We start from the raw sequence: 25,224 nt of genomic DNA on the forward strand, positions 1-25,224 counted from the left end.
GGACCTTGTGTGTGCCCACCTGTGGCCACATGGATCTCCTGCCAGTACTAGCAGCTTCAGAGAAAACCCAAGTCCTAAAACTCAGAATCTGGTGAGAGAGTCTAAGAAAATATGAATTAAAGACATCTAGGCACATAACATACTTAGTGACTCCCATGAGCCTGCCTTTGGCATGTATCAAGGATCTTGCAAAGTTGCCTTTCGGCAGCCTCTCCAGTTCCCCTGAGGACCCTAGGAAGGTGACCCACAGCCACCAGCCTCGGTTTCAAGTTCAGATCTTGAAGTTGAAAGGTCAGAGTGGGGATGAGACTAGCAACTGGCAGGGGCTTCTTTGCTAAGGTAGGGTTTGTTGGGTACAAAAAGAACCTTTGTTCCTACCAGGTATGTTTTTGTGATAATTTTCCTTTTGTTGCTCCTATGTTACAGGGACGATTCCAAGGCTGCTTAGCCCCAGACATCAGGAAATTCAGTTACTTCCCTAGCTACGTTGACAAAAACCTAGAACTTTTCAGAGAGAAGAGAGTGCTGATGTACTGCACCGGGGGCATCCGCTGTGAGCGGGGTTCAGCCTACCTCAAAGCCAAGGTGAGCCACCACCCCGGGGCACTGTGGGCATGGTGGTGAAGGAGACAGCTCCACCAGCAGCCTCTGTGGAGCTATCTGCTGCCCGCAGTACTCCCCACCCCCAGCAGCCAAAGCATGCCTTCGCCCCTCGTATGGCTCTTGCATGGAGTTCATAAGTACAGAATCTGAGGATCTTTAATCTCAAGATATGAAAAACACTTAACAGTCTTAGAGACTCATCAAATGTAAAAGGGAGAGATTAGTTAACATCTCCCTTTTCCTAATCCTTTTGCTTGATCCTGAGAAGAGCAAATTCAGTAACATTACATGTCCCAACAGGTGTCTTCCTATATTTAGGGGGCAGCAAAAATAGTTGGGCTTCCCAGGATCTAGAGGGTGAAGGCCCTGCCTACTTTCATCACCCATCCCACTAGGAGGCAAGATCTAGCCAGTTGGTGCCTTGACCCCTTGGTCAGCAATTCCTTAGTGTACCGCAGTGGGAGCCAGGAGCCCCTAACTGATAGCAGCGGCCATGAGTCCTCCATGTCAGTGCTCCTCACCATGCGCCGCTCTTCCGTGGAGCATCTTAACAGGTCTCTCTGCTGGCTCTTCAGATTTCCTGTTGTTTTTCCACACCTAGGGAGTGTGCAAGGCGGTGTTCCAGCTCAAGGGTGGCATCCACAAGTACTTGGAAGAGTTTCCTGATGGCTTTTACAAAGGGAAGTTGTTTGTTTTTGATGAACGCTATGCTCTGTCCTACAACAGTGATGTGGTGTCAGGTAGGTCAGCATGGGCTCCGAGCCCAAACTGAAATGAAGCACATTGTCAGTTCACCATTCTAGAAAAATGACACAGAGAAGACAGGCCAGTGCTCATTACTGAGCACTGAATAAGCAGGGAAAATAAGTACATTGTGCCACCATCTTCCCAGCAGTGCAGCTGAGAGAACCCTAGCCCAGGAGTCAGGAGACCTGGGTTGGGATTCTGGCTTCACCATTCCTAGCTGGACAAGCCTATTAACATGGGGATCATCTCACCTGCCCTGCCTGCCTGCCTGTCTACCTGTCAAGAGTTGGACTACTGGGCTAATTCAGGGCTCTTAACCTGGAACTGGTACATGTAGATTTCAGGGGTTCTGCGAATTTGGATGGGAAAATAATTTTATCTTTGTTTTCAATAACACCTCACTAAAATGAAGTATTTCCTTCAGTTATGAATGTAGGCAACAAAACCAGTTGTATTAATGTACCTGTGACTTTGTCTTCAGTAGGATTTACAGTACTTTCATATCATGTTCCAGTTGCCTCAGATACCTCAAAATAGTATTTATACTCATCACTGCTTCAATATGAAAATAGTTATTAGGCCCACCACTAACAGTTGATATATAATATGTTAATAAATGGCACGTCTTATTATATCACAGACTTTGAAAAATACTTTGATATTTTGTATTTCTGTATAGTTGGTTTCCTTTGTGATCTCACATGTTTATGCATTTAAAAATATTTTTCTTGGTCAGGCACAGAGGCTCATGCCTGTAATCCCAGCACTTCCGGAGGCCAAGGTGGGAGGATCGCTTGAGCCCTGGAGTTTGAGACCAGCCTGGGCAACATAGCTCACTATGTCTTTACAAAAACTTTTTTAAATTAGCTGAGCGTGGTGGTGTGTACCAGATACTCAGGAGGTTGAGGCAGGAGGATTGCTTGAGCCAAGGTGGTTGAAGTTGCAGTGAGTTTAAATCACGCCACTGTACTCCAGCCTGGGCGAAACAGCAAGACCCTGTCTCAAAAAAGTTTTTCTAGGCCAGGATCTATAGGCTTCACCAGACTACCAGGTAAATCCATAGCACACATGATTGTAGGAACTCCTAGCTCTCTGTGGACACAGGTGGCATGCACATTTGAGTAAGATTTGAGTTTGATTGTCCTCTCCCTTACTTTCTTGGTCTTATTTTCATTTTAGTGGTTTTGAGTTGTCTCTTATTGATCACTACTTCTGATCTGTTTTGGAGCTAGATGGAGTATAAATTCTCAACAAGTAGAAAGAGTAGATTTGATTTTACAGAGGTTATATTGGCTGGACTCGATGGATACCTGCGTGTGAGTATGAAGGAGAGAGAAGAGGCTCAGAGGTAGCTTAGATAAGCAAGGTAAGGAAAAGTGAGGAAGAATGATGTTATAAGTGGTAACAGAAGGTCATCAGGGAAAAACAGGTGGAGAAAGAAGATGATGTGAGTTTTAGGAATCAGATGGTCAAGTGTCCTAGCAACAGCAGGAGAGACGCAGGCCTCGGGGAGAGGGGTGTGGACTGCAGATGCTCACTGTAGATGGGTTATTGCCTGTATTTACGTGTGTTGTCCCCACTGGAAAAGGGAATGATCAAAGGGGAGAAGGCCACTTAACAAGGGGGTTGGGAGGTGGTTGGCCATCTTTGGAATAGCTGGTGAGAGAGAGAAACTTTCATTACCATCTAGTTACCACCTGTTCTCTAGATGGGAAAAAGGAAAAAAAAGTAAATACTGGAAGCAGACAGTTCCCAGAAGTCACCCCCCCAAAAAAATAAGCTGGGTGGTGGGGGTGGTGGTTGGTTGTTATTGCTGGAAGACAGAAGACTTACTATTTGGAAACCTTCCCCGGGTTCCACAGATCTTTGAGATTCTAGTCAGCAGAGGGAGCAATGCCTGTCCACATGTGTGCGAACGCATGTGTTTATAATGATGGTTTTCCTTCCTCCCCAGAGTGTTCATACTGTGGAGCCCAGTGGGACCAGTATAAACTCTGCTCCACTCTCCAGTGCCGTCAGCTCGTTTTGACCTGCCCTGCCTGTCAAGGACAAGGATTCACAGCCTGTTGTGTCACATGTCAAGACAAGGGGAGCAGGAAAGCTTCAGGCCCTACGCAAGACAACTTTAAAGAGGAATGCGAGTGCACAGCCAGACGGCCACGCATACCTAGGGAACTTTCGCGGCATGTGCAACAGCCTGTGAGCCCAGAGCCAGGGCCTGATGCTGCTGAGGATGGGCCAGTGCTTGCGTGAACAGCACCTTTGGCATTTTCCCAGGCCCTCGGTAAAAGTAGGTTTGGGGTGACCATACAGACAAAGCATGGCGAGGCTGCAGAAACAGAGAAATCGGGATACTTCAGTGTTGGCCACTGCCGCTATGGCAGCCGTCTGCACTTCACAGCGGGAGGGGAGGAGTTGCGTTGTCTACCACTTACCTGAGACATTCTGATTTGGATGATGCTAGAGCACAGAAAAAAGGTGAGCTGCGTGCGATCCCAAAGCTGCTGAGGGATAGTACCTGAGCCTGGTGGCCACAGCATGCCCTTTCTTTGCCATGCAGCTGGGGCTTTTAGTAGTCATTGTCCTTGTCAGCAGACCTTCTACCCTGGTGGCAAACATGTGAAAGCTGTGGCCCTGGGAGTGGCCTCCTAAAACAAGACACTAAGGTCATCTGCCATCTACCCTTAACCTCTGTCTCTCGCCTGAGGGGAATCTGCAAGCTGTGCATTGGGCTTACCTCCTGCTTTTGTAGAAATAACCATCCTTTGGTATACATGGAGGATAGTTCCAGAATGCCTGAGTATATAAAAACCCATGCATACTCAAGTGCCACAGTGGGCTCTACAGAACCCACGTATGTGATAAATCAGCCCTCCATGTACACAGGTTTCACCTCCTGCCAGTACTGTATTTTCAACCTGCATGGTTGAAAAAAATCCATATGTAAGTGCAGCCATGCAGTTCAAACCCATATTGTTCAAGGGTCAACTACAGTTTATTGGAACAGCCACACCCATTCCTTTACACATGATCTACGGCAGAATTGAATAGTTGGAACAGACACGATATGGCCTGCAAAATCTGAAATATGTACTGTCTGGCCTTTTACTGAAAAGTTTGCCAGCCCCTGGTCTAGACCAGCAACTCATCTGATAGAGGCAGAGGTGGCCTTAAAGATGTGGCCTTCTTCATTTTCTGTTGGTTTGGTTTCTATGAGAGGTTTCCTCTAATAGCTCTGCTTTCCCCAGCACTTACTCTCTTAGCTTTTAAATGTTCTCTCGGAGCTTCATATAAGCTCGATGACATTTGAGCCACAGTTTTTAGATCAGCACCTGGAATACATGACACATTCTTACTGAGGTCATCCAGCACTGCCATGGTGGCTGCCCAGTCTTCTGGCCAGTGTGCCAGGCACATGTCCCTGTCACACAGGTTCCAAGAAACACATACGCAGCCATACATAGACCAACAGATTTAATATTATATTGCAGTTGTCAGCGATGCAGAATGCAGCTGCAATTGTGTTTTAAGGAGAAGCCAAGTGGGGATGGTTGACCCTGCAACATGGTGCCACTCCTGGGCCATGTGCAGCCTCAGTGGACACTCTTCCATAGTGCTGAGGCCCTGGCCCCACCTCCAGTTACCCTGTACTGCCTACTGCCTTACAGTTCAGTGTGCAGGCCTTCACCTTTTCATTACCAGCCTCTCTGCTCAGTGCTCTGGAGTTCTTGACCTTGTCCTTTATCATGAGATTTGCTGAACTCACTAATGAAAATAACTCCCAAAAGCAACAAACAAAAATACTAGTTTAACTGGCACTGTGGTATGTTAAAAGGCACAAGGGCATTGTGGCTTAACACTTTTGCTGGATCCCAAGAGACGCACATGCTGTTAGAAACAGATCTGGCAGCAATACTAGTATTACGCTTCAGTGTAATCATCTTGGGGTGGCTTGGCCAGGATTTCCTAATTCCTTGATATCTGGATTTTCTTCACTGTTGTCCTGCAGAGGCTTAATATACAGATGTAAGCTCAGCAGCGATTTGTCTAATAAGTGATGAGATCAGTAGCTGAAGTCTCTAAGCTGGGCCATTGCTGAACACCATAGCCATGTTGGACTGGAAATTTATCCCTCTAGTGTCTTACCTCACATAAGCCATTTGCCCACTGTGCAATATAGAAAGGTGTTTTCAAGTATTTGGTCATAGATTTTCACATCCATCATAAGGTTGGCATTCAATAAGGAAAAAGTTCTTTCTAACTCCAGTATTAAATTGTACATAAATCCCAGACGTTTAAAGAACACTCTGGGACATGTTTGTTGCCTGGGATTGGTAATGAAAAGTTGGTTTTTAAAACTTGAAATTTCACCATTGGTTTTTTTTCCTATCATTTCTGCATATCCAGCAAAAGGAATCTCATGTTCTGTGATTCTTGGCAGAGTTCTGTGGCTTCAGTCTGTCTGTCTGTCCTGAGGGGAAAATTGTGTTATTGATCCAGTAATCAATTTGGCAACTTTAATCTTGAGGTTTTTAAAATTCCAAGGAGGGTTAATAAAGAATGATAATCTGTTTTATTTGCTAATAGCTAAGACAAATTTGTAATAAAGTGTTTTATAATACTTCAAAAGCATGTGGAAGAGTGTGCTGTTTCTGTCACACATTTTAAATGCACTTGAAACACCACACAGCAAGGCCATTGAAACTGGGCTCCTGGGGCTAAGTCGCTGCTGCTGGAACATCATCTTCAGTAAGATCTGCTGGTTTGGGGGCTTCTAGTTTTTAAATAATAACCAGACTCAACTTCTGTGACTAAAGAAAAACTTCACATTAACGATATTTTATAAAATTTTCAACTACAACCACTAGTCAGCCTAAAACCTTAGTGCATAAAGAACTGAACCACAAAAGGGTTTCGTGCTGCTGGCATTTTGCCTTCTGGTTTCCCCTGCAGAGTACAAGTCATCAATAGAACACGTCCAGTTCAAAGGCATGGTCTCCACCGCCACACACTAGACACCACTCCGGCACTTGGGAATGATGGGCCCAGTCAGGTCCGCAAGCCTCCTCTTCCTCACTGGAAAGGAATGGAGATAAGATATAAGGCACTTTTCCCTGTAGACCAGGGACCACCACTCTTGCTCTGAGAAAGCACTGTGAAGCCTCGCACTAATCAGTTAACAGAGTCTGACGTCTGTTGTTTTGAGAGGACAGTATATGTGAGTTGTACAACAGCCCTCCAGTTTGTCAGTGTTCATTGGTGAGGGTCTGTGGTAGTGGGGATTCATTCACAGGTAATCTGCTAAATGGCTGACCACGCAGTCCCAGTTTATAACTCGGCTATTTTCTTTGTTTACAGAAACCCCAGTTGAAGATCTTTACTCCAGTTCAGATAAGAGTTAAAAGTTTAGTCGTCTTAATGAGATTAGGGTCTTAACCAGGTGGAAACATTTCCCCCAGCTGTGTCTGGGAGCTCCTGGCCTACCTCCTGCCTATGTGAATGAGAGTTTCCACCCCAAAGATTACCCTGCAGTATCTGTATCCCCTTATGTTCAACCTTGCCATTTTCCCCGGGGGCAAGACAGTTAAGCTCAACACTGTTCAAGTGACAAAGTAGTTAAATGCCATAAAGAGGAAAGCACTAGCCAGGAGGTTGCAGGCTGGAGACGTTAGCTTAGAGGATGATGAGGATGCTGGGAGGGGCAGGAGGGGCTCTTTTGTCGTAATAAGGGAGAGTGTTGTGAAATTAATTGTAGTGTCTGCAGATGAAGACCAAGCAGCAAGCTCCATCAGCCACAAGAGAAAGGTCAAAGAAGTCTGTAGAGCCAGTAGGTGGCAGTCGAGAGGCCTGCTGGTGTGGCAGAGACAGGAAGCTATTGTGGAGGGAAAAAAAGTCTGTCTATACTTAGATGTCTTCAGGTTCCCGAGCTGAGGCGGTAGACCTGCAGCCACCAGATCGATGAATACGAGCTGCAACAAAAACCGAATCAGCTTGTGCATGACACTGGCCATACAAAGCAGACCCACAAGGGAGGTGAGGCCAGCCCAGTTCCTGAGATGATCAGAATGTCCGACTTCTTAGGGGTGGATGTGAGGGGACAAAAACCAAAACCCAAAGAGCACAAGAGGTTTGCTCAACATGACCACAGGGTTTACATGAACCAGACTTTTAAGCATCTCCACGGTAGTTGTGCAGGCATGCCCAGCAGGGCCATCCTCATTGCCTCATTGGAGCCCCTCCAATGCTGCTGGAATGTTTGTTACCATTCCCATTTTATGGATAGAGAAAGTATGGCAAGGAGGGTATATTTCTTTCTTAAAGCAATAAAGCTAGTAACCAAGCCTTTTTTTTTTTTTTTTTTTTTTTTTTTTTTTGGAGATAGAGTTTCACTCAACCAGACTGGAGTGCAGTGGCACAATCTTGGCTCACTGCAACCTCGCCTCCCAGGTTCAAGCAATTCTCCTGCCTCAGCCTCCTAAGTAGCTGGTATTACAGGTGCCCGCCACCACACATGGCTAATTGTTGTGATTTTAGTAGAGATGGAATTTCACCATGTTGGCCAGGCTGGTCTCGAACTCCTGACCTCAAGTGATCCACCCTCCTCAGCCTCTCAAAGTGCTGGGATTACAGGCGTGAGCCACCGCGCCCGGCTAGAACCAAGGCTTTTGACTCATCTTGAGCCTCAGTCCAGTGCCTCCCTCAGTAGATTTGAGCCTTGTGTGGGTAGGGTTTCCATATCCATATCTCATCTGATTCTCACAGGGAGGATTAGCTCCTTCTCCCTGCAGAAGAAAAGCCCCAGTCCCTGAAAGCTGGCAGCAGAGCCAGGACTGAAATCCAAGTCCCTGGCCTATGGTTGAGGGAACAGAAAGGACTCCAGGGCTTGACGCGGGGGTTCTTTTCCATTACTTGCCGTCATTGTGTACACTGGGTCAGATCTGTGTGTGCGGTTCCCCTGGCACTGGCCCTTTTTTTTTTTTTTTTTTTTTGAGATATAGTCTCACTCTGTCACCAGGCTGGAGTGCAGTGGCCCGATCTTGGCTCACTGCAGTCTCCGCCTCCTGAGTTCAAGCAATTCTCCTGCCTCAGCCTCCCAAGTAGCTGGTACTACAGGTATGGCATCGCCACGCCCAGCTAATTTTTTTGTATTTTTGGTAGAGACAGGGTTTCACCATGTTGGCCAGGATGGTCTTGATCTCCTGACCTCGTGATCTGACCGCCTCGGCCTCCCAAAGCGCTGGGAGTACAGGCGTGAGCCACCCCTCCTGGCCACCTGGCACTGGCTTTTTCAGGGACTGGATGGAGAGAAGGGAAAGGCATCCATTTATTCGGGTATTATTTTTTTTCCCTTTTTGATGATGAAGGAAGTTGAGACCAAGAGAGGGAAGTAACTTATTCCAAGTTACGAATAAGTCACAAAACTGGGAGTAAAAGCTGGGTCTCCCAGTATCCTCCTTAAATTTTGTCTGCTCTTTACTTTCTTAAAAAAACTCCTCACTGCTTATTGCAAGAGCCGGAGACTCCTTTTATTGTGAAAGCCAGAAGGGCTCTCCAGTCGTCTGGACCAACCTCCATCTGCTACTTGAACTCCTCTGCCACTTCTTGCCAAATTTGAACATTTCCATCATGTTTTTGGAAAGCACTTTCTATTCATTTAAATATTCAGCAGCATGTACTGAGTGCTGTGTGCCAAGCACAAGAATCAGAAGTAAAGACACAGCATAACAGGGACCAAGATATACAATATTTGAGAACTACTGTTGGATAAATATGAAGTATTAGAGATGCCCTGGCAGATCTCTGAGGTATGAGAGGCATAAAGAAGGAAGTGGTCAGACCTTCCCAGGATGGCAGCTAACGGGTCAACTGAATTTTAAACAACGAAAAAGTAGAGGATAGGAAGGTTGGGGGCATTGGAAGTAACGACTCTCTAAGGGTAAGTTTTTCCTTGGTCACTTGGGGGCACTCAGGCTACCTGGAATGGTACTAACATGGCAAAGGGATGGCTTCTTGAGGATGTCAATAGATGATGTCCTGATGGGACCATCTCCCAATGTGGGGCGCCCAGGCACTGGAGCCAGATTGCCAGTTCAAATCCTGGTCCTGCCCACGGATTGTGGGTAACGTTAATTGCCTACTTCTCTAGACTTCTGTTTCCTTCTTGTAAAGCGTGGATAACAATAGCACCTGTCTCACCTGGTTGTGGGGAGGACTACATGAGCTAATGAGATGGGAAGTGTTCAGAACAGTCTCTGACACACAGTAAGTGCCATGAAAGAGTCAGCTATTATTAAGAGACTTGGGAGTCATGTCAAGGGGCCTGACTGAGAGCAATGGGAGCCCAGTGACGGTTCTAAGTGGAGGGGTGACAACGCAAGCTTCGGAAGGAGACTGGAGATGAGTGCCAGGGGTGCCTTCCCTGGAGGAGCTGGGGGCCTGAGGACGTTGGAGGAGATGAGTGTGATGAGGGCTCAACATGGGGCAGGACACTGGGACTGGCAAGGAGGTGACTGGCTGACTGGGATGGAGGCAACATTTAGGAACAGGCCCAGATTCTGGCTTGGATGGCTGTGAGGAAAGGAATAGGCTTTTCTTTTTTTCTTGCTTTTTTTTTTTTAGATGGAGTTTTGTTCTTGTTGCCCAGGCTGAAGTGCAATGGTGTGGTCTCAGTTCACTGCAACCTTCGCCTCCCAGGTTCAAGCGATTCTCCTGCCTCAGCCTCCCAAGGAGCTGGGATTACAGGCGCCTGCCACCAAGCCCGGCTAATTTTTTTGTATTTTTAGTAGAGACAGTGTTTCACCATGTTGGCCAGGCTGGGCTCGAACTCCTGACCTCAAGTGATCTGCCTGCCTCGGCCTCCCAAAGTGCTGGGATTACAGGTGTGAGCCACCGTGCCTGGCTGCCTTTTCTGAGATAGGTTGAGGGACTATGATGAAACTGATTTGGGATCCAGCAATCCCACTTCTGGATATTTACCCAAAATATTTAAAATCAGTTGAAAAGATGTTTCACTCCATGTTGATTGCAGCATCATTCACAATACCCAAAATAAGGAATCAACCTAAGTGTCTATCAACAAGAATGGATAAAGAAACTGAGGGATATGTGCACAATGGAATACGATTCAGCCTTTCCTTTAAAAAAAAAAAAAAAAAAAAAAAGATTTGTTCATTTGCAACCACATGAATGGAATTGGAGAACATTATACTAAGTGAAATAAGCCAGGCACAAAAAGACAAATTATATGTGGAATCTAAAACAATCGAACTCATAGAAGCAGGGAGTAAAATTGTCATTACAAAAGCTATGGGCGGGGGAATGGGGAGATAATGGCCACAGGATATAAAAATCTCAGTTGGACAAGAGGAATAAGGTGTTTTTTAAAGCTCTATTACACAGCATGGTGAATATAGCTAATAATAGTGTATTATACATTTCAAAATTGCTAAAAATAACCGTTCTCACCACAAAAAAGTATTTGAGGTGATGATATGCTAATTCACTTAATTTTTCCACATCGTATTCATAAATCATAACAGCAATTTGTATCACATAAATATACACAATTACAAATTGTCAATTGACAATACATTTTATTAGAAATTGCTTTGCAGTGTGCTGTCTGGGCTGCTTGCTGCAAAGGTCTTCCCTGAGAATATTGTAAAATGGTGACTTTCCTAGGAAGGGCTGTTTTCTGCTTTTAAACACATTACTGTCCCTCCACACGATACCCCAGCCTACACAACTGTCAACTCAGAGGCTGCAATTCAGACTTTCTAAGTAGAGAGAGCTGCAGTGGCAGATATAGAGGACCTGAGTACCATGCTTGGCCTGGCTTTTTGCTATAAATAGGGTGGAGATGACAGTCATCTGAGGTATTGCTGTGGGAAAACGCAGATGGGATCCACAGCTTAGCTCCGCCCTGGCGCCCTGCAATCACGGAACACTCTCTTTAGAGCTTGGTGCACAGGGTGAGGAGGACCAAAGACGCACTGGTCAGGACGCATCCTGGGCATACAGCCTGTCTGCAGAGCCAGTCCCTGTCCCCATAGCCTTGGGGACTGAATGTCCCTCAAGGAGGAGCCCAAGTACTGCAGAGGCCCCAGCCATGGGCAGAGGGCCAGCAGAGGCAGGTGAGAGTGAGCAGGAGGCCTGAGAGGCCTGCTCGCATCCCAATCTGTGCTCCCTGCTGCCAGGCCTGCTAACAGTCTCACTCTCAAGGAGGAGCTGGCAGGAGGCTTTTACGATACAAATATTCAGTTGGAAAACATGAAGTCTGTCTACTTCATTGTGGCATTAACGTAGGATGCAAATAATCTGTTGTAAAGTCAGGAGGAAGCTGATGCACTGCCATAAACAAACATTTCTCTCAGAAAAATTAGCAGATGGGCGCAAATTTCATTTTAAAGCTAGAGAGCCTACATCACCAAGTAGCACTCTGTTCCCTGTAATCACTGAGATGATTCATCTCTAATTCCTTCTGTAGGAAACCCCAAGGGAGCAGCTGCCCACAGTTCCCTGGGGTAACCCAGAGGCCCATTTTTATCACCTGGCATCACCATCCCGCAAACTGCCACAGTTTCTGCTTCCTGCCTGCTTCCATCACCAGGCCCCTGAGCTTGACATTAAAGGCCTTGGGCTGCAGCCACACACACACCTACCCAGTCCCATTCCTTGTGAACATCCCATATACTTTCAGTTGTCCTGCCGTCGCTCATGCTGTTCCCTCTGCTGGGAATGCTCTTCTCGTCCTTCTTTGTGAACTCCTATTTTTCCTTCTAGGTCTTACTCCTTATAACAGTTCCTCCAGTCCTTTTAGATCCTTCTGTCTCTCCTTTGTACCCCCAGCACTACTTCATAATACTTCCAGAACCCCCAGAGGGATGCCTCTTGACCTCCTCCATCAACCTATCTCTTCCTTTCAAGGCTGGCTAAAGCCCCATCCCCAACCAGGAAGCTTTGCCTAACTGGCCTCTGTCTCCATTAATCATTTCCTCACTTTGTTTAGATAGAATTTCTAGGCATTCTTGAATTTTTAGGCATGCCTTTGAGTGTTTTTCTTCCTCCTGAAAGGTTATAAAGCTCCTTCAGTCAGAGGTAGCCTTTCTGCTATCTCTGATTATCACCTAGCACGGTCCTAGGCACACAAAAGTTGCCCAGAAAATACTTACTGTCACTAACAGCTGGTGTGACCTGACTGAGCCGCTGCCTAGACCCCTACCCTCACTCCAGGCTCCAGTTTCTTTCTGAGGGAGCAGGAGGGATAAGCTCTAAGTCCTCCTGGCTCTACCATTCTACATTCTTATAATGGCCTCTGAAAGTTCTTGGTGATGGGAGTCAGGCCTGAATTTTGGACTCTCAGATTCACAGGACTGGGAGTTTTCAAAGTCCATTTTGTCCAACTCCTAGATGATTCTGGTATCCCCCTGCAGCACCTGTGACCTTTGCTCATCTAGAGCCCCTGTCCCCAGAAACAAGACCTCCAGACCATCATGCCATTGGAGGACAAAAACTGGGTTAGCCCACAGATAGGAGCCAAGGGGCACAGAAGAAACTTAACTGAGAGGGAAACAAACATGAGATGATTGCATATAGAATAGAAACTCAAGGCTTCTCCATGCTGGTACTGCAGCCAGATCACACCTGGACCAACAGAGGCTTCATTGCTGGCCTTCTCCAACAATTCAGTTTAGCTATGACATCTGTGATACAATATAATAATTATGATTCTTATTTGTGTTCGTTCTTATTTTAAGTAAGGACACTTCTGATAAACCAAGACTATGTGGACATTTTAAAAAATGAGCTTCTCTAAACCTGAGGCTCTACAAAATAGTAGCATTTGGAGTAAGCAATGAATGAATAGCCCCTGGGCTGTGACATCCTTAAAAGCAGGAACCTATAGAACTTTGGTATATGTTTGTGGAATTTAATAACTCAATCTAAAGTGTGTGTGTGAGTGTAAGTCCTGTGGTTATCTGTGCATGTAGGGTCTGTGCACACCTGCCTTGAGCATACACTCCTCCGCACTCATCTCCATTCATCGAGGGCTTCCAGGTAGTGACCTGGCCTCAGATAAATCACCAGGAAGTGACATACTTTGAGTGGAGCATTCGTATTAAGCTCTTTGCATTTTATTGAGGGTTGGAAACCATTGTATAGAGCAGGTTTGAATCTGATGAAAAACTCACTGAAGACGCTGTCCTTTAAAACACAAGTTTATTTCACAATTTAGTCCCAGAAAGAAGCTTTTTTTTGTTGTTGTTCAAACTCATTATGCTTCCTTCTCTTCTGTGATAAGAATACTGTAACTTGGTTTGACTTCCTCCTGCCTTGGTTCTAGGAAACTCAGGGCTGAATATAATCATCATTCATGTTAATGATATAGACCTACTGCTTTTCTTGTTTTTTTCCCTTCATGTTTTCCTATAGCCTTGTCAGTCACGCTCCCTTTGTTGAATGCTATATCAAATTCTTTTTTGGCAGCCAGCAGGAATATACATAAGCAATAACTACACAGAGCTTGTGAACAACTGGCATCTGCAAGTAAGATCATGATTGCTCAAACTTTTCATTCAGTTGACTTATATGCCTATTTGTTCATATAGGTATATGATAAGTGTTCATCATCAAAAAATATTGTGATACTTTCATTTTCTTAAATTTTTTTCTTTTTAAAAATTTCCTGATGTCTCCTTCATAATTATATTTCCTTTTAGAAGAAAAACTATGCCTTTAATTGAGATTAAATTAATATACCCTACTTTTACTTTACTATGAAGTTGATGTTTTCAACTTTTACCTTAAAATCAATGTGAAGTCTCCTAGTCTCGGGATTTTGGTAGTCCTGTTGGAAGGTAGTTTTGGGATTTGGGGCTAAATCTAGACTGTGTGACCTGGAGAGGACGCTATGAGTTCAGAGAAGGGTATTCAGAAGAGGAAATACTCCCAGGGAGCCCTGTGCTCTCCCAAACTTCAGTTCCTTCTGCGAACACACTTATGTGTGCTCTGGGCCCAGCCTGTGCTGAGCTGTGCTTTGAGGAGGAGAGGACTCAGCCTTAGCTCCTAAAGTCAAGGAGCTCATAGTCCAGGGTGGAGATGAGGTACAAACACAGAAAACAAGGAAGACGTGATCAATGTGAAAATCAAGGCTCAAGAAGACTCAGAGAGGCATCTACAGAATTTTCCTTGACATCCCCAGCACAGGTGGAGGGAATAACAGGTCTGTAGGCAGGGCAGGGAGTATATTTCTACTCACCAAGGTCATTGTTGTTCATCATTGCGTTGGATGCCCGAAGCCGGGGTCCCTGCTGGGTAAAGTGGTAGCCGAATTTGAGAAGCGTTGCGTTTTTTTCCAACATGCTCACGATCTCCATTTCCACTTTGTTGCCCAGGGGCTGGCTCTTTGGTCAAAAAAACAAAACAAAATAAACAAAACAAAACAAAACGCAATAATCACCACTCATTCCACATGTACAGTGCCTAAACCACGTTTACCTGTGGAAACTCTTGAGTAGTGGGAGGGGATTTTGGCCTCCTCTCCAAGGTAGGGAAATGGAAGTTTAGAGAGGTTGAAAGGTCACACAGCCAGGAGAAAATGAGCTGGGATTCACATTCAGGTCTGCTGGATGCCAAGAACAGATCTTTTCACTGCTTTACAACAGCCTCTCTCTGAGCAGGTGCCCAAGTAAGAGCTCCACGACAGAAGAATATTTGAAGGAGGACCTTCAATCATCTAGTCCTAAGGAGACTTTTAAAATCCTGCTGTCCAGGCTACACCCCATACTATCTGAATCAGAATCTCTGGGCAGTGGGACTCTGATGGCTGTGTTTTTAAAAACTTCGCAGGAGATTTCAATATGCACCCAAGTTTGATAAACAGTAATTTAGTCTCTTCAAATCATAAATGAAAAAAGTGAGGCCCAGAGAAGGAAAAAGGGTTTTCCCAAGATCACATAGTAAGTTGACAATGCCAAAGTTAGCTTTCTAAAGCCCCATTCTGATCATATTATTAATAGTTCCCTGCCCCCAAATCTATAGTGAGCATCTGACAAAGATACAAAGAAAAAAAATCGGAACGATCCGACAGTGTTGGGAAGGATATGATGAGGATGTTCATCAGTCTCAGTTATAATAGTGGGAGGAAAAGGGAAATAATTCATTAAGAGGCCAGGCACAGTGGCTCATGCCTATTATCCTAGCACTTTGGGAGGCCAAGGCAGGCAGATTGCCTCAGCTGAGGAGTTCGAGACCACCCTGGGCAACATGGTGAAACCCCGTCTCTACTAAAAATACAAAAAAAATTAGCCGGGTACGGTAGCGGGCACCTGTAGTCCCAGCTACTCGGGAGGCTGAGGCAGGAGAATCGCTTGAACCTGGGAGATGGAGGTTGTAGGGAGCCGAGAGTGTGCCACTGCACTCCACCCCAGGAGACAGAGCGAGACTCTGTCTCCAGAAAACAATAATAAATAAATAAAAATTGAAAGAAAAAGAATTCATCAAGAGAGTTGCTCACATAAATGATACCGCAACATTACTAAATAGAATGTGGGCAGCTCTAAAATGATGGTGCAAATCTGTGACCATGAGCATGGAAAGACCGCCATGAACCAATATTTAATGAAAAAAAAAACCCTGGTCACAAAATAGATGATTTGTATGTAAGGTTATCTATATTTTCCCCATATATACATAATGCAGAAAAAAAACTTTGAAGGATATTGATAATGGTGGGATTTGGGGAGAAAGTTTTTGTTTTCTCCTTTATATCTTACTGTATTGTTTAGATTTTCTATTACCATATATAATAAAATAATGAAACATAAATATAATCTTAAACAGGTTGTAAAAGACAGAAAGCTAACATCATACTTAATGGTTAAAGACTGAAAGTTTTTCCCCCAAGATTAGGAACAAGATAAGGAGGTTAGGTTTCACCAACATTTTACTGGGGGGTCTAGACAGGATAATTAAGCAAGAAAAATAAATAAAATGCTTCCAGACTGCAAAGGAAAAAGTAAAACTATCTGTATTTGCAGATAATATAATGTTGTATATAGAAAATTCTAAGGAATACACACACACTCTTACACAAAATTAGTGAGTTCGGGCTGGGCGCAGTGGCTCATGCCTGTAATCCCAGCACTTTGGGAGGCCGAGATGGGTGAATCATGAGGTCAAGAGGTCAAGACCATCCTGGACAACATGGTGAAACCATGTCTCTACTAAAAAAAATTAAAATACAAAAATTAGCTGGACGTGGTGGCACACACCTGTAGTCCCAGCTACTCAGGAGGCTGAGGCAGGAGAACCTGGGAGGCAGAGATTGCAGTGAGCAAAGATCTCACCACTGCACTCTAGCCTGGTGACAGAATGCGAAGCGACTCTGTCTCAAAAAAAAAAAAAAATAGTGAATTTGGCAAAATTACAGAATATAAGATCAATACACAAAAATCAGTTGTATTTCTATACACTAGCAATAAGCAATCTGAAAATGAACCTGAGAGAATAATTCAATTTATAATAACATAAAAAATATTAATTCTTCTTCTTTTTTTTTTTTTTTTGAGACAGAGTCTCACCCTTGTTTAGGCTGGAGTGCAGTGGTGCGATCTTGGCTCACCACAACCTCTGCCTCCTGGGTTCAAGCAATTCTCCTGCCTCAGCTTCCTGAGTACCTGGGATTGCAGGCGCGCACCACCATACCTGGCTAATTTTTGTATTTTTAGTAGAGATGGGGTTTTGCCATGTTGGCCAGGCTGCTTTCAAACTCCTGACCTTGGGTGATCCACCTGCCTCAGCCAGAGTTCTGGGATTACAGGCATGAGCCACTGTGCATGGCCATAAAGAATAAAATACTAATTCTAACTTCTTTTGTTAGAAATAAATCTAACAAAAGAAGTATATATATGACTGTATATATAAGTAAAGACTTGTATATTGAAAACTATAAAACAACACTGAAATACATTAAAGAAGACCTAAATAAATATAAAAACATCCTATGGATCTTAAGTCTTCATGGATCAGAAGACTTAATATTGTTAATATTGCAATATTACCAAATTGATTAAAAGAGTCAATGCCATCCTTATCAAAACTCCAGGTGCCTTTTTTTTTTTTTTTCCAGAAATAGACAAGCTGATCCTAAAATTCACATGAAAATGAAAGGAACCCAAAATAGCCAAAACAATCTTGGAAAAGAGGGACAAAGTTGGAGAACTCACATTTCCTGATTTCAAAATTGCTACCAAGTTATAGTAATTAAGACTTTGTGGTACTGGCATAAGGTAGATATATAGATGAATGGAATAGAATTGAAAGTCCAGAAATAAACCCACACATCTACAGACAATTTCTTTTCAAAAAGAACATCAAGACAATTCAATGGGGAAAAATTATCTTCTCAAGAAATGGTGCTGAGACAACTAGATATCCACATGTGAAAGAACGAATTTAGACACTACAAACAATACATAAAAATTAACTCAAAATAGATCAAAGACCTAAATGTAAGTGCTAAAACTATGAAACTATGATGAAAACATAGGTGTAAGTTTTTTGTGACCTTGGCGATGGTTTTTTAGATGCGACACCTAAAGCACAAACAACAAAAGAAAAAATAGATGTTATGCTTCATCAAAATTTAAAACTTTTGTGCTTCAAAGGACACAAGAAAGTGAAAAGACAACTCAAAGAATGGGAAAAATATTTTGTATTGACATTTGTAAAAATATCTGGTAGATATAGGATTTAAATATGAATATATAAAGAACTATTAGAACTCAACAGTAAAAACACAAATAATTTGTAAATGGGCAAAGGATTTGAATAGACATTTCTGTAAAGAAGATAAAAATAGCAAATAAACATATGAAAAAGTGCTCATCATCAATAATTCAAAAAATGCAAATCAAACCACAATGAGATTCCACTTCACACACACTAAGATGACTGTAATAGAAAAGACAGACAGTAACAAGTATTGACAAGAATGTGGAGAAAGCGGCACCCTCAAACGTTGCTGGTGGGAATATAAAACGGTGTCACTGCTTTGAAAGACAGTTTGGCAGTTCCTCAAAAAGTTAAACATAGAGCTACCATATGACCCAGCAATTCCACTCCTGGGTGGAAAATAAAAACATAAGTTCACATGAAAACTTGTTCATGAATGCTCATAATAGCATTATTCAGAATAGCTAAAAGAAGAAACCACCCAAATGTCCACCATCTGATGAATGGATACATACAACATGGTAGATCCTTACAGTGGAGTATTACTCAGCTAGAAAGGAAATAAAGTTCTGATATGTGCTATTATACAACATGAATGACCCTGGAAAACATTGTGCTAAATGAAAGAAGCCAGACACAAAGGCCATATATTGTATAATTCCATTGATATGAAATGCCTAGATGAGGCAAATCCATAGTGATGGAAAGGAGGTTAGTGGTTGCCAGGGGCTGGGGGAGGGGATAAAAGCAGAATGAGAGCTAATGGGTATAGAGTTTCTTTTTTGAGTGATAAAAATTTTCTAGAATTAGATAGTGCTGATGGTTGCAGAACCTTGTGAATACATCAAAACCCACTGAATTGTACCTTTCAAAAGGATGAATCGTGTGGTGTGTGAAGTACATGTCAATTAGAAAAAATTCCACAGTAAAAAAAAAATTAGAAAATGGGGAAAAGAGATGAAGAGACATTCACTGAAGAGGATGTACATATTTCAGATAATCACATGACACGATGTTCAACATCATGACCTATCACAGAAATGCAAATCAAAATCACAATGAGATATCACTACATACCTAACAAAATCTCTAAAATAAAAATTAGCAACACCACCAAATGTTGGTGAGAATGTGGAGAAACTGGCTTACTCATAAACTACTGGTGGGTCTAGAAAATGGCACACTGTGCACAAGAGTTGAGTTTCTTAAAATGCAGTTGGACTCCTGGGTATTTATCCCAGAGAAATTAAAACATATGTTTACATAAAAATCTGTACCTGAATGTTTATAGCACCTTTATATGTAATAGACAAACCTGGAAACAACCCAGACGTCCTTCAACAGGTGAGTGGTCAAACCAACCATGGTACATCCACGCCATGGAATACTACTCACCAGTGAAAAAGAGCAAACTCTTGGTACATGCAACAACCTGGATGAGTCTCCATAGAATTATGCCAAGTGGAAAAAAAAAAAAAAAGCCAGTCCAAAATGGTTACATAGCATATGATTTTCATTTAGATAACATCATATATATATAACATTCTTTAAATGACAAAATATTAAAATGGAAAACACGTTAGTGGTTGCCTGGGGTTAAGGAGGCAGGAGGAAGAGACAAGTGAGCTTGACTACAAAAGGGGAATATGAGCGATCCCTGTGACGGCCAATATTTTGTATCTTGACTGTATCAATGTTACTATCCTTGCTGTGATACAAAACTACAGTTCCCACCTAAACTCCATAGAGTACAAGGGACCTCTCTGTTCCCTCCCTCCCTCCCCTCCCTCCCTTCCTCCCTCCCTCCCTTCCTTTCTTCCTTCCTCTTTCTTTTCTGAGACAGAGTCTCACTCTGTTGCCCAGGCTGGAGTGTAGTGGTGCAATCTTGGCTCACTGCGGCCTCTGTCTCCCAGGTTCAAGCGATTCTCCTGCCTCAGGCTCCCAAGTAGCTGGGACTACAAGCATGTGCCACCACACCCAGCTAATTTTTTGTGTTTTTGGTAGAGATGGGATTTCACTATGTTGTCCAGGCTGGTCTCGAACTCCTGGCCTCAAATGATCCACCCATCTCAGCCTCCCAAAGTGCTGGGATTATAGGTGTGAGCCACTACACTCGACTCCTCTGTATTATTTCTTACAGCTGCATACTAGTCTGTAATTATCCCCAAATTTTAAAAGTTTAATAATTAAAAAAAAAAAAAAACAGAAATAGAAACCAAACAAATACACAACCACCTCTAATGGCTCCCCATTGCCAAGAACTGCTGCTATTTACTGTGTTCCAGGCCCTGCCTTGTGCCCCACTTGCATGATCTCAGCTCATTCCCTCACTAAGCCAACAGGACAGAGCCCCACCTCCTCAGCCTGGCACTCAAGGCCCTCACAAATGACTCCTTGCTTTCCTTCTCTCTCTCCTTCCTTACTCAGCCTGTTTATCTCTGGCAGTCTGATAATGGCACCTGGTGCAGACAGAGGTCTACTCCTAAAAGCTTACGTGCCTCCACGTGGAATGCTTTTAGCCTCCCTGTATGTATATCCCTATTGCTTTAATATGTACTGCAAATTCCCCCTCCCCATGAGGCTTTTCCTGATCCTGACCCGAGGAAATGATCTCTCCCCATTCCACACAGAAGCGCACATTGGATGTCCCTCCCTACACCTAGCAGAGTCCATCTGCCTTACGTGAGTCACCCGCCTCTATAGCTGTCTCACCAGTTAGAACTGTATTGTCCAATACAGTAGCCACAGTAGCTACTAGTCACATGTGGCTCTATATATCTAAATAATTAAAATGAAAACGATGCATAGTTCAGTTCCTCAGTCCTATTAGCCACATTTCTAGTGCTTGATAGCCACTGGTGGCCGGGCACAGTGGCTCGCACCTATAATCCCAGCACTCTGGGAAGCTGAGGCAGGAGGATCACTTGAGACCAGGAGTTTGAGACCAACCTGGGCAGGCAACATAGAGAAAACTCGTCACTACAAAAACCAACAAACAAATAGCCACTGGCTAGAGACTACCATGTTGGTTAGTGCAGATATGGAACAGTTCCATCATCACAGAAAGTTCTATTGAACAGTGCTGCTGTAGACCATGAGCTCCCGGGTAAGACATAGTACCCAGTTTCTCTCAGTCGAAGTGTGTGGAATTGAATTGAATGGAGGAAATAGGAACATGCTTGGGAGGGATAGAGGGGACATCAGCCCAGTATCCAAATGGACAAGCACGAATTGCAGCTGAGACTCTTGATTGAGAACTCCCCCCAGGTATTCTGAGTTCACCAGAGCTCATCTAGGTTCAGACTGGACTCAGAAAGCTGGCCACAGCAGGCAGAGGGACACTGGTGAAATTCCACCGGCCCCTCTGGCAAGGATCCTAAGAATGCCGGGAAGAGGTCAGGTCTGTCCTTGGAGGACTCAGCACAGCTCTGGAATCTGGCTGTTTTGGCCTGGAGATGGTACAGCAACCATCTGAGGCCCCAAGAAGGAACTGGCAGCTCCTCTATCCACCCTACCCAGTTAGCAGGAACCCTTGCCTCGTGTTGAGGTCACTTGCTGGAAATGCCCTGCTAAAACTCAGGATGGGCTAGTCTCAGAAAGTACTGGTCTCCCCTGAGTGAAGGGGCTACCGGGGACTTCGAGGGCTGCCTCTGCAAAGTTGATGCTTCGTGCAGAGTACAAAGCCCCTTGACATGCATTGCCCCATTCAACCTGTCTACATCCCTGGGAGGTGAGCAGGGCAGGCAAGAGCCAGCTTAGAGATGAGTAAACTGAACCCATGCGTAGATGGAAGCTGTACCATGCTCCCTCGACTTATTCATGACAGAGCCAAGGTTTGACCTTGACTTGGGGCTGGAAGGACTGCAGAGGTTCCTGTAGGCCCAGTTCTCACATTAGTGTCCAATATCCTGGGATACACACAGATGTGTCTGGGTGTGTGTGACAATGTACAGGATTCCATTAGATAATCATGATCTTCCAAGAGTGTTCATCTCAGACCAAACCCATTCTTTTTACACTAAGGAGTAAAGTAGAACATGTGATACATCTTACAATAAGCCTTAAGATGTCAAAGAAGCTTCATCCTTCTCTGACTCCGGGGACCCTGAGACTAAAAGGACTCATTCATTTTATAGATGAGAGAAGCAGTGGCTAGGGAGCCAGGACTAAAAACCAGTTCTCTTCCTTATTTTTCAAGTAACTTATTTAGTGATTACTGCATGCCAAACAATGTCATAAACATTTTACGAAAGCTAATTCATTTTCTCCTATCAATCCAAGGAATATGTACTACTATCATTATTTTCATTTATTTTATTTTATTTATTTTTTGAGACAGAGTCTTGCTCTCTCGCCCAGGCTGGAATGCAGTGGCGTGATCTCGGCTCGCTACAACCTCCACCTTCTGGGTTCAAGCAATGCTCCTGCCTCAGCCTCCTGAGTAGCGCCACCATGCCCGGCTAATTTTTATATTTTTAGTAGAAACGGGGTTTCACCATGTTGACCAGGCTGGTCTTGAACTCCTGACCTCAAGTGATCCACCTGCCTTGGCCTCCTAAAGTGCTGGAATTACAGGCATGAACCCCTATGCCCATCCTCATTATTCTCATTTTATAGGCAAGAAAAATGAAGCACAGAGGTATTAAGAAAATTTTCCCAAATCCCAGAATGGGTCAGTTGCAGAACCAGGATTGGAACATAGGCAGTCAGCTCCAGAGTCTGTGCTGGTTTCCACCTCACTTAAGTGCCTCTGAGAATGATCAGAGGCAGAAGTAGGACTGACGAGAGGAACTACGGGCAGATGGTGTTTGGCTCAACATGGAGGATTGCCTCTGACCATCTGAAGTGTCCACACACTGAGGAGCTGCCTGGTAGGGTAGTGAGCCGCTTGTGCCTGGAAGTATGTAAAGGGGGAGAGACCATGGGCTTGGTCATGCCCGGACTGGCAACAGTCTCTGGGCAGCAGAGCCAGGGACAGGGTGGTCAGGGAAGAACTCTTGTTCCCCTTCAGATTTGCTTGAGAAGTAAATAAACCACTTGTGAATAAATATAACCTCATTATTAAAAATTCAAGTGATACTAACACAGATTGAGTAAAACGAAAGAGTCTCCCTCACCCCATTTATTCCCAGTCCCACCCCCTTCCGTAGAAGTAACCACCATGGCCAATGAGTTGTGTTTGTATGCATGAAGTATAAGACAGAAATGTACAGGGGTTTGTTTTGTTTTGTGGTACTTGTTTCTTCTTTAAATGAATTCATACTATACTTACTGTTCTGCAACTTGCCTTTTTCATTTTATTTTTATTTATTTATTTATTTATTTTGGAGACAGGGCCTCACTCTGTTGCCCAGGCTAGAGTGCAGCAGTGCAAAGCAGGGCAATCATAGCTCACTACAGCCTCCGACTCCTGGGCTCAAGTGATCCTCCTGCTCAGCCTCCCAAGTAGCTAGGACTACAGGCACGTGTTACCATGCCTAGAGAATTTCCCTTTTTTTTTTTTTTTTTTTTTAACAGAGATGGGGTCTTGCTATGTTGACCAGACTGGTCTTGAATTCCTGGTCTCTAGTGATCTCCCTCCTTGGCCTCCCAAAGTGCTGGGATTACAGGTATGAGCTGTCATGCCCAGCCTGCCTTTTTCATTTAATATTTTGCAAAGCTCTTTCCAAGTCAGTACACAGAGAATGACCTTATTCCTTCCATTGGCTTCACGGGATGCCCTGGTGTAGGTGGATATTTAGGTTACTTCCGTTTTTTCCTGTTACGAACAACGTGGCAGTGGCTGGGGTGGGAGGGGGTATTCCTCAGGCTCCCCACGGAGATCAGAACTGCTGGGTTGAAAGATAGGCACTTTCGAATTAAAATTGAGACTGCTCTGCCTAAAGGATGTAAAAGTCGGCATGCCCTTCAGCAATGTGTGACAGCTGTGTGTCCTCACACCTTTACCGTGTCAGAGCATTACCCATCTGATGAGAAAGAGATCAGATTTGCTTTTGAACAAAATGACCAACCAACACCTTAGGTGTTACAGGCTGTATCCTGGAGCTGGTGGCTCTGAGACCCCCTTTCTAGCCAGAAGCACCAGGAACATGTGCTCACTTGGGATGTCAAATGTCCAAAGAATCTCACTTTGGACATTTGATGGGGCCAATTCTGGCCAATTCTGGCAGTTCCCAGATGATGTGGACAACTGGGAATACTTCAAAACACAACAGAAAGGAGCTCTGGGAATTATGTTGTCCAACTCCAGAGTCCCAAACCCTAACTGACTTTAAAATTCCCTCCGTCTCCCAGTTGTTTACACACCCCCAGGATTGGAACTCCTCCCCCTCTGAGGTACCTGCTCCATCCTGGGGTAGCTTTGCTAGTTACAGAGGTCTTTCTGGACAACTCCTGTGACACAAAATTCTTACTATGATGACTTAATATCTGCAAAATTCTTTGATCCTCCTCCGTCCAAAAGGTGGTGCCTGATTTCCCTCCCCTTGAATGTGGGTTGTGCTTTGTGACTCAGTTTTAATAAATAGCATATAGTGGAAATGACTTTGTGTAACTTCTGAGGCTGGGTCATAAAAGGCATTTGAGGCTTTCTTCTTTCTCTGCCTTGGCTCACTCACTCTGGGAGAAGTTAGCTGCCATATTGTGAGGACATTCCAACAGCCCTAGGCCGGTGCACACAGCAAGGTGCTGAGGTCTCCTGCCCATGCCATGAGGGAGCCATGGTGGAAGCAGTTCTTCCAGCTCGGATCACACGCTCTGGGCGAAGTCAGCCGGCCACACTGCTCCTGGATTCCTGGCCCTCAGAAATGGTGAGTTAATACATATTTATTGTTGTTTTATGGCAGGGCTCTGAGGCTGTTTAAGTTGCTGTATTTGGGGATAGTTTGTTACACAGCTACAGATAACTGATACACTCACAATATTGAGTAAAAAAAGCCAGACCCAAATCATCCAATCTGGGAAAACAAGACAGCACAATCCATCTACTTTAACTTCTCTTCAAAATATTAAGCACATCCTCATTGTCAAATACTGGAATAAAAAGTGGGGAAGCGGCCACTATCCCAGACATTATACATATTCTCATTTGTGGGGCTCACCCCAGGCCTTGTCTGGCCTGGGGAGCAGGGCCCACCTGTG

At 44.2% G+C, this 25,224-nt stretch overlaps 2 protein-coding genes across 2 annotated transcripts in view; one reads left to right on the plus strand and one right to left on the minus strand.

The window, feature by feature from the left end:
- Positions 1-5,979, plus strand: part of TSTD2 (thiosulfate sulfurtransferase like domain containing 2) — a 33,795-nt gene extending 27,816 nt beyond the window's left edge. The window contains exons 8-10 of the mRNA XM_050762164.1: positions 427-585; positions 1,205-1,343; positions 3,305-5,979. Of these exons, the coding sequence (XP_050618121.1) occupies positions 427-585; positions 1,205-1,343; positions 3,305-3,603 (597 nt within the window). The 3' untranslated portion in view covers positions 3,604-5,979. The remainder of the gene's footprint in view (positions 1-426; positions 586-1,204; positions 1,344-3,304) is intronic.
- The window catches only part of TMOD1 (tropomodulin 1), a 69,762-nt gene continuing 48,864 nt past the window's right edge, over positions 4,327-25,224 (minus strand). The window contains exons 8-9 of the mRNA XM_050762210.1: positions 14,609-14,753; positions 4,327-6,426 (exon numbers count right to left, since the gene is read on the minus strand). Of these exons, the coding sequence (XP_050618167.1) occupies positions 6,362-6,426; positions 14,609-14,753 (210 nt within the window). The 3' untranslated portion in view covers positions 4,327-6,361. The remainder of the gene's footprint in view (positions 6,427-14,608; positions 14,754-25,224) is intronic.

This window comes from Macaca thibetana, chromosome 15 (assembly GCF_024542745.1).
Source record: "Macaca thibetana thibetana isolate TM-01 chromosome 15, ASM2454274v1, whole genome shotgun sequence".
NCBI lineage: Eukaryota > Metazoa > Chordata > Mammalia > Primates > Cercopithecidae > Macaca > Macaca thibetana.